The 17524-nt window shown below is 43.9% G+C and overlaps 3 protein-coding genes across 3 annotated transcripts; 1 reads left to right on the top strand and 2 right to left on the bottom strand.

Annotated features, from left to right (window-relative positions):
• Positions 1-6255: 6255 nt before the first annotated feature.
• EAE98_001861 (uncharacterized protein) lies at positions 6256-7344 on the bottom strand (the record flags this gene model as incomplete). Its single annotated transcript, XM_038949480.1, has 1 exon — positions 6256-7344. One exon carries the CDS (start codon positions 7342-7344, stop codon positions 6256-6258), a length of 1089 nt encoding a protein of 362 aa, XP_038814465.1.
• A 1472-nt stretch (positions 7345-8816) lies between these two features.
• Positions 8817-9035, bottom strand: EAE98_001860 (uncharacterized protein; the record flags this gene model as incomplete). The annotated part of the gene is made up of 1 exon (XM_038949479.1): positions 8817-9035. One exon carries the CDS (start codon positions 9033-9035, stop codon positions 8817-8819), a length of 219 nt encoding a protein of 72 aa, XP_038814464.1.
• A 4747-nt stretch (positions 9036-13782) lies between these two features.
• On the top strand, positions 13783-14247 carry EAE98_001859 (uncharacterized protein; the record flags this gene model as incomplete). Its single annotated transcript, XM_038949478.1, has 2 exons — positions 13783-13914; positions 13945-14247. The coding sequence occupies 2 exons, from the start codon at positions 13783-13785 to the stop codon at positions 14245-14247; spliced, it is 435 nt and encodes a 144-aa protein (XP_038814463.1).
• Positions 14248-17524: the final 3277 nt, after the last annotated feature.

Genomic DNA, 17524 nt, shown 5'->3' with positions numbered 1-17524 from the left:
TTGACGTGTATTTGTATAGCTTGTTTGATTGTTCAAAGATGAGGGATAAATCTAATCCCTAAATATGAGATGTGTTGTGTTTGCTGCAAGCTGCAGAATCGTCCGGTGGTCTTTGATGCCAGGAAGTGGTGCAGACTCGGATTATTTGAGGTTCCTGGAAGGAAAGTTGAAGTTTGCGCGCGAAAGGGTGACCTTTAAGAAGACCTGAATTGAATTGAAAGGGGTTTCAAATATCAAAACAATTGAATGGTGAATTAAAAGAGTTATGATAGGTACCTAGTTATCGACCTATTACTGCAGCTTAAGGATATTCTTTTGAAGCCGAACTTTCTAAGTCGTTAGTGTAAGCGCGGTGTGGGGTCGGAGTTAAATTTTAGTGTGTATCTTTTTTGAAGATCAAATTGTGCCCGCAAGACCTAGATCATCATCATTTGCATTGTTGAGTTTGGACTGAAATAGCGATATAAAGCATTCAAGTATAAGACAGAGACCACCTGATTTTAAAATCTGTTATGGAATACTGAAATGTGTTACAGGCCACATGAGAATCACAAGTGGATGGAGCAATTCATCATCATATATAGGTACTTAGATGTGCCGACACAACCACGCCATATACTCCACCCTCAAACTCATTGATGTATTATGAGGTTTGATGGCACCATTTGCCTTAAGTGCAACTTACTTCTACGTATTATTCGATTGCTACATCTAGGTCGAAAGGATGAAAAGTGTAATGGGGGCCATTGGATTTGTCGAACTCAAGATCGGAACATTGGATGATCTCGCCAATCACCATGCTCTAAAGTTTTCTGTAAGTTACGGATTCTCTCGAAGTGTTTTCTCTGGCCTCTATGGAGCAGTTGTATTATGTATCAATGAGAGGGCATGGCCACTAAAGCCCAGGAGGAGAAAAGAGGGGAAGGGAGGGGGGAATGGCGGATGCCGAAGGAGAAATTGAATATAGTTGATTCAATTGAAAGGTAAATCTCAAGATTAACCAGTGTGTGTGCACAGACTGAAGGTAGTATCACAGGCCAAATGAGAAGGAAGTGTCTGGATCAAATGGTACCTGTCACAAAAATCGTGGGTGAGAGTCGAAGGGATGGAGCCGGACGATACGAGATTTTTTCAGTGTGATCTTTTCTTGGATAGACGAAAAATGAAATCCCCAGACTTCGTAGTGAGAGAGTACTCTCGCTGCTGATGTCTGAAGTCACACATACCGTTGTTTTTGCCCTCGCATTGCATCATTCATGTATTCTGCCTTCTGAATTCGTTCATAAAAGCACCGTGTCTAAGAATCTGAAATACAGTCCAATTTGAAACGTTTCGAGCTTTGAATCTCTGAGCATGCTTTGATCACTTTAAACAATTCCTGGGTTTAACTGATCTAATGGTCAAACTGAATTTACTGTTTCAAGTTATTTCGATGAGCATGAGCATCTTATTGTGAAATTGCAATCCGGACTATCTGACACGCACGTTCATATTCTATATTCTCCTATTTAAGATGAGCTCTGTTCAGTAAGATCCTATATACTATATCAACCGAGTCCTACAGTGGTCTACATACAAATCTCGATCAAAAATTGTGTTTCAGAATGATTGAACTCCAAAATTTATCTTGATTAAGAGCTTCATTTGCCGCGAACATTGCGAATTTATCGTTTTTTGAAACTCATCCTCTCATCTAGACGAATCATGGAATTAATGAACCTAGTTGGTGGAAGCACAGGCTTAGACAAGTACTTTATCTTCTACTCTTCGTTTTATCTCACATCTTATATTCTCAGCAAACTCACTGACTGGAAACTCATCTTGTAGTAACAGTGTTATGACATCACAGCCACCGTTGCTAGTACCGACGACTGGGCTACTACTAGCCCATTCAGCTGTAGTAACAAGATCTAATTTCACCTTCTTACCAGTTGAGATACCGTTTCTTCTCGTTTGTTTCGGTCGATCTTCTACAATTCCTGGTGCGATGCTAATGATGCGCCTAGATTAAGTCGCCGAACATGATTATAGATTTTTTGATATAGCGTCGCTTTTGTCAAGAGAAGTCGTGAGATTACTAAAGAGAAATAGAATGCTGCGATAGAGCGAGCGATGTGGCATTCTTCCAGTTCATTGGTTTATTTATAGGGTGATGATTAATCCCGTCGAAATCGCGTGTCCTGTCAAATAGACTGACGATGGTTACGGAGATGAACGGGGTGAAAATATGGCCGTCAGTTCAGTATCACATGGTAATATTTACGGCCATGGCGGCTTGAATGTCGCCAGGTTTGATTGAGCTCGGCAATGTGAGGCGAGTATCATATCATATCTCACTGTAAGCATGACTGAGCAGGTGATCATCAATTCCGGGGCAGTATAATAGAAACACATCATGAAATTAAGGCGTGTGTGTACCAAAATGGGACGTTTGCTCTAGTGAGTCACTTATGCGACAGACAAATCTCGTTACAATTTTCAGCGGACCGTTCTTGTATGGTTCTATATACCCACTGAATACTTTGTGAAGCTTGAACTTTACAATTTCATCCCTTCTATATCATGGGAGCCCTCTAAGCACATTTCGAGCCCCAATCTCAAGACACCGCTGCGATGTTGCCATCACGAGGGAACATAAAAAGAACCGATGTCTTAGTCCCGCCAATTTGGAGTAATTAATCTATCGCCAGGAGTCATTGCTATGGAAAGAAAAGGCATCTCAATACCAATGAGACCAACAGATATCTGCAAGGCCTCGGTATCCTTTCACGAGCTTAATCGAACTTTTTTAAGGCGCTGCAGTTATTATTCTTTACTGGGGGCTTATGGTGTTAGCGTGAAACATTCCTGGGGACAATTGAGATAAATTCAACATTGAGATAGCAAACCCTAGCGGTATGCATATTAACGGTGAATGGTAACAAGTTTAGATGTTATTAACAAAGAGCAAGGCGACTACCCCAGTAGTGACTGCAGAGATAGACATACCATGTGTCGGCGTGTTTCACCTGTCGCTCTTCGGAAAATGTACGACGCGAAAGAAATTGGCAAGAAGCTAAATCGGATTAGGACTGACAGCAGTATCAACTGGCAAGTGCCCGATTTATTCTGAATATTAAAATATTCGGGCTTGCGAATTGCATGGTTGAATTATTTTCTGGGGCATCCCATGGGGGCAAAAGTTGTCCGGAAAAACAAAAGAGGAGAGGATGGGGTTGAGGGGAATGTTCCGGAATCCACCTTTACCGAGGGAATTTATGTTCAACTCACCATCTGTGGATATTGGGTAGCAATGGTTTATCTAGCATCGAATAACTACGGAGTACAAGATGATATGAGTATGATACTTAAGATCTGTACATGGTCGCTAGGATTTATAACCTAGACCTTGCTTGGTATATTCTCTGAAATCCCAAGTATCAATATTCTTTGGGCATCTATGTATAACCATGGAGATGGCGCATATCACTTAAAGATCTTGCTACTGTAGGATTCCAGAACTGGTATACCGAATTCTCACATCGTGAGGGGACTCCCTCTACCCCCATGCCTGGCGACCCAGCTACGGTGCAGAATATTCTCGAAACTCTTGCTTAAGTTCTTTCTTGGCCAAGATATACGTATAATACACCCAGACACTCTGTAGATGGTGGCGCACTTCGTACCTGCACTGCCAGTTTGCCTGGTTGAATGCAATGTAATGTAGCTATGGTAGCTTTTCAGAGTAGCAACTCTACTAAGTACTAGCAAAACAAACGCTTTCTACTCGGTGAAGTTTCTAGCTTCTTTCTAGCTCTCCCTGCAATTCTAGACTTCTTGCTAACAGAATGCTATAACCGAAGAGCACTTGCTTTGCGGTTCTTTATTCCATGCGGAGACTTTCGAATTATTTCCATTCTTCAGGCTTTCTTCTAGACTTGGAAGGTAACCGTAAGCATGAGTAGTGGCAGTTGAAATTTAATCAAGATCGAAGCAAGCAGAGACGACTTGACTGTATTCACACTGGTAGATACAGATGGGTGTGCATTAGTGTTTGAGTCTACTGCACAGGGAGAAATGAATATTTGAAATAATAAAGAGAGAGAAAATTATGTCATTTAGTCTAGGTGCGGACAGCTCGAGCAAATTTCTTGTATGCTCCCTTCAAATTCCAAGTTTTTGCATGAAGTAAATATTCGTTGGAGTTTATCATTGGCGCTATCAATAACCTCCTCATTATTTTGCCTTGTTTCTTCTCAACAAACGCGGATAGCGGAAAAACGCACGCACGCACGTACGTCTGCATAAGGCATACACTAAAATCACGAACTACTTCCACCCTGGCCTTAGCGAAAATCACCACATACCTACATGCACCCCCTCCATTTTGCTAACTGCATTGGGAATAGCGCGAAACGAATGACTCGTGCCCGTTGAAGTAGATCTACAACTTTAGTACCGTGGCCCGCCTCGTCCACTCCCCTCGTGGAAAGTGGGCTTGGGTGTGATTTTCGGGTTAGAGTGAATCGAGTCAAAGGAGTAAGGGAATCACGGAGCTAATGTGGCTAAGTACTCGGTGTGACCGTTTGAGTTGCAGTGAACGAATGATCGGTTGCTAACGGGTTCGAGAGCACTAGTTGTGCGTCAGTGGGCGAGTTTTGCAGATGAGATGTGTGCAGTGCATATCTGAGAAAGAAATGAAGGATGATTAAATGGAAAGAATTCTTCAGAAGCTATAGCTAGCACGTAGAGTGTATAAGTATACTTACTCAATATGCTTAAAGGGGGACGTTGACTAGTTGGTGGAATGTGGAAATTGCAGATTTGCGTTGGCGCTTGGAAGCGGATGTTACAGTCTTGCGAAGCGGAAGCGATGATTTGCAATGATTTGCGAGTTGCTGGGGGATTTGCAGTGCAGCGAGGGTACTCGGTGCAGCGACGAAGCCGGGGGTAATCACATACCGTTCTTGGCAGGAGATGCATACACGCACATTCGGTCATTGATCTATGCTGTATCTGATATCAAAACATGTATGAACTGTCAATTCTAGTAGAGTGGAACCGCATGTGGCCTGCAACTTGCAAGTTTCTACACTCAAAGCTGTACTGATTAGTTGATTGTCATTGCGTTGTTAAGCATGGTGTAGTCTTATCTGTAAGATGTCAACCTCTCAGCGTGAGACACACTTTTGTCCAACAAATTAGTATGAAGTTGATTGAGTTGACACTGACACTGCCGTTAAACTGCCAGTTTCAGTATCATGACAGGAACGTTTGGTCATGCCAGTGGACTGTTACCGTGAAGCATGGAGAACATGCATTGGTGCGTTGTAGTTTCAAAGATGGGAAGTAGACCACACACTGACACCGACTATGATGATACTGGCAGTTGAATAGCCACGATGAATCAAATTCAAACTTGATTGACAGGAACATCTGGTCATGCATGTCTGCAGTGGAGTATCTTATGAGTAGAATTGTGGATTTGAATGGAAGATTGCATTGATGCATTGACGTGGTTTCAGCTGGTTGATAGCGGATGTATTGACAGACTTGATGATGAGCTTGGACTTTTGATCTGGGATAGCGTTAGGTGTCGCAGCTTTGATGATTTGATTGTTGAGTTGAAGATGTTACGAGAACTGTAATACGAATTGAGTTGAAGAAATTTTCATCGTCGTCCGAGATTTGCTAGGTGGCTGTGAGCTAGTGGAGCTTAAGGATTGATAGGTCATACCTAAGCTGCAACGGATGAGAGTGCAATATGGTGATTGAGCTACTCGTAAAGTCACAGTAATGTATGGCATATGTCTATTGGAAACAGCCTATGCTTCCATCCTTCTTCGATTTCTAGGCGTTCAGATCGCCGTCGTATGAGAGGAAGCAGTCAAATTTGCGCAAAGTAGAGTACCAAAGTAGTATGTTTTGATTATTTATATTATTTGTTTGTTTGCTTGTTTGTGACTATCTGATGCTATCTTATCCTATCCTATCCATCGTCCATTCATCGTCCATTCAATCCAGGGTATCTACAAATGCATAAAAATGACGGCAGCCTCCCAATCCATACTGTAGACAGTAGAGTAAAACAATAACTATACTATAAAAACAAAGATATACAGCCGTATATAGGCATTAGACACGTAAGAAATGCGTTCGCTTGCTTGCGTACATGAAATGATGCTGTGATTCTTTTAGAGTTCCGTCCTTCCTTAAGTAACTTTTGATATACACAAAAGAAATATCTATCTTCTAAACCCATCCAACTCCACTCGATCATAGTAAAAGGTTCGTAAGTTGCATCCTCGTGTCCCTCTCCTTTGCCTCCCGAGAATAAGTATTCCCAGGACTGATCGATCGAATAGGGGCCAACTGAATATGTTGAGGACTTGGTGGCGCAGTCAATGGCTGTGGAGCTCCCCTTGGAGTTTCTTGTTGCTGTGCACGCCCTGAGATATAATACTCGCGTTGATGATGTGAGTCGCGAGGTGGAGATGGAGGTAGGGGACTAGGGTATTGTTGCTCTGAGCGACGGTGTGGATAATTCACGGATATGCTCGCAACGCTCGGGCCTCTGCTGTGATGAGAAGATTTTATCGAGTTGAAATGTGCGTGAGTGTAATACGATTCTCTTTCTAATGATGGATGACATAATGATTGTGATTCAAACTCTGATGCGTATGGTGAGGTGTTAGGTCTAATTTGAAGTTGTGGGAGAGATGGTCTTCGAGAGTTGAGACGGTCGAATGATGAGAGAGGTGGAAGTTCGAGGGAGGGTGAGGATGCTACTCTGGGAGAGATGGAGAAGTTTGAGCAGGTGTCTGAGATCAAGGAGGGAGCACCATCGAGTGATTCTGCTCGAGATGCTTCGGATACTGATGGTGAAGGAAGAGAAGTGTGTATTCTTCGAGATGAAAAGGTGTCAATGTGACGAGATGTGGTGTGAGAATGAGAGTGAACTGGTCGTGCGAATGATAGGGTTTCAGATTGCTCGTTGAAGGAATGTGAGTGAGATGAAGTCCTTCTACGAAGAACCAAACGACGTCTTCGGTTCATACTTCCATTCCACCAATTCTTTACGGCGTTGTCACTGCGTCCTTGAAGTCTTCGAGCAATTTCGGCCCATCTCTTGCCCATCTCTCCTACCAATCTTTCGATTTGAAGTCCCTCTTCGGGACTGATTGGGTCGTGGTTTAAGGTTGGCTTGAGGTTTTGGTGGTAACGTTCTCGACATTGCTTTGGCGATCTTGAACCGATGAGTTGTGCAATTCTCACCCAGTTCAAAGCTCCTTGTGTGTGAACAAGTTGTACCAAGTACGAATCTTCGGCTGGCGACCAAGGCCCACGTCGATGAGATGATGACATTTTGAAGAATATTAGATGCTGAATGATAAAGATTGAAGATAAAGACAGAAAATCAAAATCAAAATGAAGGTGATGATGATCAGTCGTTAGGTCGATGGGCAAAGACGTTGGGATATAGGAAGCTCCTAATCGGTCAACGGCCCTAAGATGGAATCGGAAGTTCGTGAAAAGATGCCACAAGAGCGGTCAAGGTCTCGAAAAGGTGTCGAAGAGCTCAAGTGCACGGATGGGCCGCGGACTAGCAAGTGGATGTTTTTTTCAAAAACACGAGGGATCAAGGGATGTAATTTCGCTGTGTGCCTGAGCCTGGGACACGAACTAACGGCTGCTCAACGACTGAAAGTTTCCGCGACTACCCTTATTATAGAATCGTCGCTCGGTGCTGTACTTGGTCCTGTGAGTCTCAAGGAAGATGTTACAAGTGGAGACGACGCTAGATATTGTGGTGGTCTCTGGTCTTGGGATGCTTCAATCTCGTCCCTTGATCTAGACTTGTGATGGCGGCAGTGGCGATGAGAAAATGCGATTTTCTTTGGATGAAGGGTGACCCTTTCAGTTGAAGCGGAAAGTAGGGAGAAAGCTTGAGCCAAGAGAGTCTGTGTGGTTAAGATTTTAATGATTCGAAACGCAACGCTCTGATGGGTGACTGAGTCGCGTAGATAGGGATTTTTCTTTCAAAAGAGATGAAAGCAAATGCTAGTTATCGATGATATTGAAGATGGGTGGACTGGAGTTATAGTTGAGAACAGGAAACCGATGGATTGGTATGAAGATGTTGAAATGGGAAAGACAATATCGGGTTGAGGATGGGGCTTATGTCTTGTAAAGTATAGTCGGCGATGGGAAGTATGACAATGATATACATTGATTTCCAGGTAAGCCAGGGACCTAGGGATTCTTACGAAAACATTTTATTGGCGGGCGCGACAACGATCAAGGTCTTAACAGGGGGGTAGTGAGGATGCTTCTGGGGAGGGGTGATGCGTGTTTTGGTATGGGTAGCACGGATCCTGTACAGTTTCGATCGGATAAACTCAGGGTAGGGGTAGATTTTTTGGGACTTTTTTTCTGGGATGAGAATGGAAAGTAGGGATGATGGTAAATGGAGTTTTTAGTCCAAGTGTATGGTGTGGGTGTGGGTGTATGGGTATTGGTATTGGGCCCGGGGTGGATTGTTTGGGTAGCGGGGACGTGATTGATGTGTGGTCGGTGGATGTTGTGCGATGGTCTAGGTATGGGTGGGCGGGTTTTGCATTTTGTGGTAGGGGTGGTTGAAATAGCAGATGAAGACTTAAGACGTATAGAAATGTAGTGGATGGTTTGTGCAAACCTTGAAAGATTCGTTTCGTCCCGCTCTTGCTCTTGCTCTTGGGAAACCTAGGGATAGATTAGAACCTAGCAAGTTTTGGGAAAGCTTAGAAGAATACTTTTTGGGGGGTTTCTGATGCTTTGAGACATATCTTACTGGCAAACTAGGCCAACTCGGGTTCTTGAAGGAGTAACATCATATATTGATGATGAATGATCCTCGTTGGCGTTGCGGGAAGGCTTCTGCACAATACCCAATCTTTCGGGTTGCTCAACTCTCCTTTTGCCCCATCTTGACCGTAAGCATCCATGTCTTCCATGTTTACACCTCGAATCTGTAAATAAGATGGCTTCTGAACCCAGGATGTGCTACGCTGCGACATTAGTAACATAGCTGGCAACGTACCTAACATCCGAATAAGATGCGAGGAGTCTTATACCTAGAACACCATTGACGCGCGAATTGCACTAAGCTGCAAGAGGAAATAAATCCATCTATGCCAGTATCCTACACAGCACAGCACGATAAATCACAGAAATCCGTACAAACCCAGACGATTAAAACACCGAAGAGCGAAACTACGAAAGGGAGTGAAAAAGCAAAATGGGGAAGTTGATTTGGAATTTATTGCCTAGCTTATCCTAGTGGAGTAACATCATACCTGGCTAGTGCGCGCTCTGGAGTCTGGACGGGATCTTATTAGTCTTCCATCCACCAAGGGAGTTACCCGCGAAATGTGTCGTTAGAACTTATAAGTTAGAACTTAGAACTTAGAAGCTAGGATCTTTCTCAGGTACTTGGGTGTGGACTTCGGTGTAACACCAAATAGAATACCGACCGTACAGTGCGTACCCAAGAAAAACACACACCTCATCGCAGCAACATGTCGACGAGAGTGGAGGAGCGGAGGCTTGGGAGTCGGACATTTGGCGAAGATGGCGAATATGGCGACGAAGGGGGAAGCAAAAATGGATGGATGGAGAAGACAAAAAAGCACTTACCATACGCTCGCCGGGAGATCCTTTTCACACAAATTGGGCATTTGCCACTTTTCCTCCCAACTTCCCAACTCATTGAGCGATTCGAGGTCTGGGCGTCATCCAAAAGGGGAAAATGTGAAGGGAAGGAATACATTGAAATTTCTAAATCAAATCCCTCGAGGTCTTCTTCTCGCAGATGTTACTATGTGTTTTCTTTTGAAATCCGATGTCAGCTATTTCTATCGCATCTATCGCATGATTCACCATGCCATGCCATGCCCTGCCATGCCATCTGATAATTCCCCATCTATCTGCCTACAAACAAATCTGACACTTTGCACCAATTGACATTCATCTCAATAATGCAAATTGAGCTGTTTGAGATTTGTACGGTAGAGTTGATACCATAATAGATCTTTCCGGGCACTTTTGGCTGAGAGATGGCGTCAATGCGATGCAACAGTTCGTAAAAGTGACGAATGTCTTCTATATCAAGTTACCAAGCATACACAGCACGCTTTTTTCCTTCTTTCTTCCTGAAATCTGAAATCGTGATTCAAAAGGTAAAACGCTTTGGGGTTGTGGAACCATTCCGAAGTCAGCTGAAAAATCATAATAATAACAACGGAAGATTATAGCCAGGTTTGATGAATGGGACCAAGGTAGATCATCTTTAACTTTTATTCATACCAATGAAAGCCAATGAAGGCCATTGAAGGACAACGATGGTCATGTGCTATGTATATTTGTATCTATTTGCAGTAAGAGAGTGGAGTTAGTTGAATTAAGCGTTTGTTCACATTAGGTCATTATTGGAATTGGAGAATGGTAAGGTGGTCGGTGCTGCGAAACGAAAGCGAGTTTAGCCCCTTCATCAATGATGGAATTGTGGCCTTTCCTCCTTTCTGCCACTAGCCATCGCCTCACGATAGATGGAGACTCTAAAGAGATCATGAAGTGGCTCATATGTGGACAGTGGATAGTGGACACAAAGCAAAGGGCGAGCGAGCGAGCGACCGCTGCAGTAAATGAAAAAAAAAAAAGTCCCGTCGTAGATCATTAACAACCAAATCTCACTCCCCTCTGCCCAGTAAAAGGTGTGGACCAACTTTAATTTGATGAGATGGGAATCGTGGGAGGGATGAAAGCTCCAGCTAATCGAACTAATGTCAATTCGGAAATAAAGAACGAGAATATCATGAATCCCATCCTCTAGAATTTTCCGTTGACATCTGGCCATGTGGCTACCGGTATCTCATCTCATCTACTTGGTAACTATCCAGAAAAACAAATATGCAATGGGAATGTTCTAATCACTTCAATATTTCCCCCATTGTTCTGGGACTTACCCGCATTAATTCCTTTCCGCGCCATTCATAATTCCCCTTAGCCAATGATAGCTTCATACGCACCTCCCAATTCCATTCTCGAAACCCGAGAGATTGCACTTTAAAATATGTATATCCTTTAGCTCAAACCTCTGCCTTGTTGTTCGCAGGCGTGAGTACCTGGTTCCGTTGCCTTATATTCCATGTCATCAGCATGTCCTTCCTGGGTCGGTCTTCCTCTGCTCTTGGGTCATTCATCAGTCAGTACATGTAGACATTCTCCTTTTGTAACACACACTTTGCATTCACTCTCCCATTCATTTATCATGCCACAACCCCTAATCCCGAACCGCTCCCTTTGTCCCATCGCATCCGCCTTGTGCCTTTTTTAAATATCCTTCGGTTGTGTCCAATACCTCGCTTGCTTCCGCTGGAATTCCCCTTTTCCAGCTTGTGTTTGTGCGGCCATGTGCTCAGGTGCGGGTGGTGTTGTTGGGACGGACTAAGTTCAAGACGGAAATAAACGGTGCGATATGATGTGATGGGATGGGATCTCACAGCGCAGCGCATCACATCACATCACATCACGCCGCCCATTCAGTCGGTACGGCAAGTACAGTAAGCCCTGGGAGATCACTGTTATGCTTTTTGTTCGCGAGGCTTTAGGGGCGTCTTCATGCCATGGCGTAGAACGTATAGGCTGCTGAGAACCCCAATGCACATGCTATTTCTGTACCTGTCAACAAAAACGCCATCATATGGATTATTGATTTGTGTAGGCAGATACATAGAGAAATGTGAGCAATGGTTTATGCGCATCATACTCCATTCTATTAGCCTGATATCATTTATCATGTCAATTTCTCTCACATCGGAGGAATTCCATGCCTCACCTGATAAAACACGGGCCCAAATATCCCTCTCTTTCTCCGTTTCTCTCAGCCACGGCCAGTTCGCCGGGATAGATATATGGATATGGATGGCACAGCTTTCGACTGGGATTCTGGTTTATCTGTCGGGATTCCCAGGTTCACAATGTCATATAATATGTATGAGCACAATGAAGAATAGATGATATTCCGTTCCACTCCAACTCCAAGGATCATGATTTACGCATTATTTCATTTGGGACAAAACGATATTTGCATTGCGTTGTGGAACATCGATATACGGCTGGGCGAGCTAGGAAAATAACTGCTACGGAGGCACGCCGCACTGCAGATCGCTTTCGCTCCCGCCCGAGTCCCGAGGGTGGGAATCTCTCAACACAATATTCAGAATATTCGAAATATATGTTTTGCCTAACTCATGATGGATGCAATTTAATATATTACTCTTTATCTCTGTCTTTCAGTCGTCAAGCAAGCTAGCTGAACTGGATAGATACAATGTGATCATTTGTGGTCCAGATTCGTAAATTTTAACTTTCCCGGATGCTCAAGCTTCATCTCCAATACCCTTCCTCCATTTGGCATTTTGTGATTACTATACATCAAGTACCTAGGTAGGCACGTCCGTACGTACAAAAGAAGCTTTCTACACCCCTTCAAAACTATTGACTCTCCAGTATGTATCTCCACCCAAGAAGTCTTGATGTCACCCACAAAATAATCTGATCAAGTAAGGCTTGCGACAGAGATCAACCAGAGCCCTTACCGATCATACCGAGGAGCCTTACCTTCCTCCCTTGGCTGTTGCATGCTGGCGCACAAGATAGAGCCAGACGTACATACATCTTCTTCTGTATTCGCTGCACCTATCCGGATCCAGCAGTAAGGTTCACGGGCTGGAGAGTTGTACTAGTACCTGCCGTGAACACGGTGAGGTGAGGGTGGATAAATAACGGTTTGCAAGGTGTCTGATGGGATTGGGTTCCCTCATTCAATAGGAATCCTAACGAAATGAATTGTGTCTACTTCGGGGGTTGAATATTATTGACTCTGAGTACCTACCTAGGTAGACCTAGATGAACTTGCTGAGAGCTTTTGACGATGCAGTAAACAACCGGCACTTCGAATATCTCGTGCAAGGAAGGAGAGATTCCACGAGTGCTGAATTTCGGTACAATAGACCCGCCCCAGCCCCAACTGGTGATCTTAGACAAAAGATCAATGATCAGCAGCAGCTAATAGATCTCATCAACGATCATTTTCCAGCACTACGGTAATTCACGATTTTGTAGATCTGCCCTTCCGACTCTCCAGAAAGTCTCCATCGCAACCCAATATCAATAAATCCCCTCCGGGGAAACCACTTTTCTCACCCTGCCAGTGTCATCACATCACCCCCTTCATCGCAATGTCACACAGTATCAAAGCTTTAAAGTCGTGATCCTACTCGTCAAAACTATAACGTTTGATCCAGCCCATCGGGTCTCCCCAAGTCTGCAAATCACCACCCAATCCATTTAGGAAAGTAGCATATCGTATGGTCGCCGATATCCCCCTGGCAAAACTTGGCGCTGACAGGGGCCATGCAATGCAGGCACTATTAACGTCGTGACTCGTGTTTTATGCTGTGCTACTCTTCATCCTGCTGTGTGCGGAATTGTTATGTTTCATAAGGGCTCTTCAGTGTTGCTGTAATATCCGTCATTGGGATTGCTGCAGTCACGACGTGCAGAGAGATTTTTGTCGATATTAATGTTGCACAATACGGTGATTCAAGCGGGTACAACAGAAGCGGCACGTTCATCGTCGTGAGGTTAAGTAATTTCTCGGGATTTCAGGGGGTCATGTTTCTTGTTCCTTCCTACCGGTATCCAAGGAAAGCAAATCAATTCAATACTTTGTCACCTGGAGCCATACAAGCCGATTCCCCAATGTCCCAGGAGATCTGGAACAACGATAATGGAACTCTAAATGGTGATGACAGTGGTTGGACAACAGAAAGCGGCAGAGTACGGTACCATCCGCCGGGGTTGCAGAAATGGAAATTCGTGATGGATAAGGTGGTATTGCTAATGATCGATATTGACATTTAGATGTTGGGCTTTCTGAGACGGACGGACGATGCTTGCTGTTATGATGATGATCGGCTGAATCAACATAACAGTATTTCATACCCGGGCTCATATCATTCACATGTACCAGTACTATTGCAGAATCCGAATCCAATATTTGGACAACATGGAAGCAGGGTTGTGTTATTACCCAGCAAAAGCAAGCAAGTGAACGAACATGATGCATATCACACCGAATGGGAATTCTACGGAAAGATTCCCGCTGATGATTACTCACCTTGTGTAAATCGTGTGGCTATTGTAGAGCATGCAAGAGATAGATGAATCGGTGAATGAAGTTTCAGGTGCAGGGAACTAACTGAAGTGTGTTTTTGTTTGCTTTTTTGTCTTGAGTGGTTCCTGTTAGCTGGTCCCGATGATCGAAATTCAGCCGTTGAAGAAACGGAGATGGGAACGGGGATAGGGTTCAAACTGGAAAAAGCAAACGAAATCTCCAATTGTCATTTCAATACTTGGTAGCGAAAGCCAAGAGAACAAGTTGTGCGCAAGACGAATTTGAATTTGTACACAGTCTCCGAAGAAGAAATGCTGATTTCGTATAAACGACTCTCTTATATTGTGTATATTATATGCTAGGTACATGTACATAGATAGGTATTAGGTAGTCCAACTGCTCAACCGTTTACGGAAAATCCTCGGCCAGCTCCTCAATTGCCGCCTCCTTGGACTTAAAAAGGAACTACTCGCACAAGCAATCCAATCACCAATCACCAATCACCACTGCTTTGCTCCGGGCCTACGCCATGATCTACGGGCACTTGCTTTCGCTTGCCTACCTAGTTTTGCGTCGCTGCGCTTGTGGGGTTGTTCCGTCTTGCACCTTGTATTTGGAATAATTTTCTTGCTTCCAAGGTTGTTATTGCATTCCAAGGTTGTCCAAGCTCAGTGGCTGATGGTTGGAAGAAGGAGATGGAAGTGCCTTGATCCATGTCTGAACGAACACGAGCGAGCGAATGAATGCTCCCTAGCTCACCAGATATTTGATGAGAAAACGTTCGCTAGTGTATCGAATTAGATTAGTTAGGGCGAATAGCTTGCCAGCTGTCAAAGGTTAAGCTGGGTTGAACTTGTATATGAAGGATACTGGCTCGAGACTGGAGGGCTAATGTCAAAATGTTACAGGCTCTAAATTATAGTCTACAGATAAAGTTTTGGTCAGAGATTTGCACGTCGGCACCGAAACAGATGGCGTAGTCGTGCATCGTTACTAGGCATAAAGTTGGATAGGCTTTATATAATGGATGTCAGATGGGAGTTCAGAACAAGGGCAGAGAGAAAAGTGTTACACTCGGATTGTTTTTTCCCCTCGTCATGCCCCAGCCTGTGGTAAGAGCGATGAATTACCTAACATGGATAGGAGTCTCGATTCACGGAAGTGTACTTTTTGCTGGGTCAGTTGGTCGATCAGGGCCTTTCCAATTATCATCTACGTATCCATCTATATGTAGATCCTGTTATTGATCTTGGGTATCCAAGATGGGGTATTCGAGTTTACGCTTCTTATTTCTCCAGCTCATGTATCCCTGATATCAATCATATCAATGTAAGGAGCATCAACTGTAGAAAAGTTTCAGAAATTCGCTTTCAGGATAGATATTTAGGCACCACAATTAATGAACCCTTGATATATATATTGTTCCAGGATGCATGTGAGATTTGTATAATTCTTTCTTTTGCCTCTCAGCAATGGACCCAGATACACGGATATGAGCGTCGGTATGATACCCGTCGAAGGAATGGAAATGGAAGCCCGAGAAAAAGCAAAAATCCGTTGGAAAGCTATTTTTGGTAATAATCATCCTTGAGACAGATATGCGAGAGATGGGGGGTCCCATGGCAATGGTTACCCCTGTGACGGGATCCTTTCACAGCTCTATCCGTCGGCGCATGTACGAGGGGGTGTAGAAGTTGGTGAGGCTCGAGATGGTAAGTGGTGGTGTTATGTAGTATCATGGTAAGTGAGGCTGATGTATGGAGAAGTTTTTGGAGCATTCCAGGCTTAGAGATATTCCCTGATATTAACCTTGAAGCACTTCTTCCCCTACAATATATCTCTGACAAGCAGCAACTTTATCTCCAGTAAGCTCGATCAATTCAAAATCTGAAACTGATGTACCGACTGCTGTTCCTAAATTAAGAACCTTGGAATAAAAAACATCATAGCCTTGAAATGTCGGTATCGGACAGATACTTCAAGCGCCCTACGCCAAACCACTGCTCAGTCCGATCTGTTTATATGTGGGGATGATAAACACGGGATCTCCGTAAAATAAATTGAGGTTGAGATATAAATGGGGATAACGGGGGCAGTTTATTGATCTTCAGATCGAAAGTCTCGTCTTTGACAGGGCACCCTGAAGGTGATTTAAAGAGATCTTCATTCTCAGTGTTACACTTTGAATGACGGATATCAGACGTGTACCCATCTTCGCAAACTTTTCCTCCGTTTAGAGCAAGATGGAAAATGAGTACCAAGATCTTATAGCTGGGGTTATGCATCCTTGATACGGATTATCATGGTTGTTGGGATTGTTTGGTAATAGGTATGGAATTTCGATGGTTCTAAGCCTTGACCTAGAAACGGCTCTTCCCCCTTGTCCAACCACAGGAACCCTTGCCCTAGCACCTTACCCTTTTAGGTTAATTTTGGCGATTTCTTGAATGAGGCGCTGCGTAAAAAGGCGAGAAAGCAGATGAGGCTACCATGTATGAATTTCCCTGATCACCATGACTAAGAATCGAATCCAGGAGAGAGAATTGACAGTTCAAGAATAACTTTCATCTCAATGCTTTCGTTGCTCGTTGCTTCCTGCGTTATGGGGTATCCATTCAGCTCATGACAATTGGCAAATCTGATTCGTGTAGATCTCCTTCGCCCTGGAAACAATGCTACGGCATTGTTCATGCTTCATGCGAGATACTATCCTTTTAAGAACCGGTGTGGAAGATGTGGCTGAAGGTGTGCGTGTGCACATTGTTTGTCCAATGCTGATCATGTTATTCTGCGTACATCGAGTTGCATACCCGTCTGCAAGTTTGCGCTGCCATGTACAGTTCCGACCGTTGCCTTCTGTATTCATTGGCTATCCCCTCACCTGCTTCATTACCCACAGGGAAGCATGCGATCAAGTACAGTAGTAAATGAAACCCTCAAAAAGGCCTAGAAGAGCCAAACTAAACCGGTAAGGCGGAAAGGATCTGCAGAAACCTTTTGGACAAGAGGTCTCGCCAATCTACAACTTGGTAGGTGGTAAGCAAGCATAACGGGTTCTAGAAAATGTTGCTTTTTCTTTGGAGTATCAGCAATATACCACGAGGTGGAAAGCCGACAATCCTACTCGATGTATACACACCTGATGAGCCGCTCTAGCCTCTATCCCCCAAAAGGCGAGTGGCTGGACGGGACAGTCTTCTCACGTTTCCCCCCCCCAATTTTTAAAGACATCGCCGACATTATTATTTTGGCGTTTAAAACGGTAGACAGATTATTTGCGATTCAAGTACACTGTACGGTGTTCATATGCCTAAAGGATACTGGGGT

The sequence above is a fragment of the Botrytis deweyae genome, assembly GCF_014898535.1.
Source record: "Botrytis deweyae strain B1 chromosome Unknown BDEW_003, whole genome shotgun sequence".
In the NCBI taxonomy this organism is placed as follows: domain Eukaryota; kingdom Fungi; phylum Ascomycota; class Leotiomycetes; order Helotiales; family Sclerotiniaceae; genus Botrytis; species Botrytis deweyae.
This window is presented reverse-complemented; position numbering and strand designations above follow the sequence as displayed.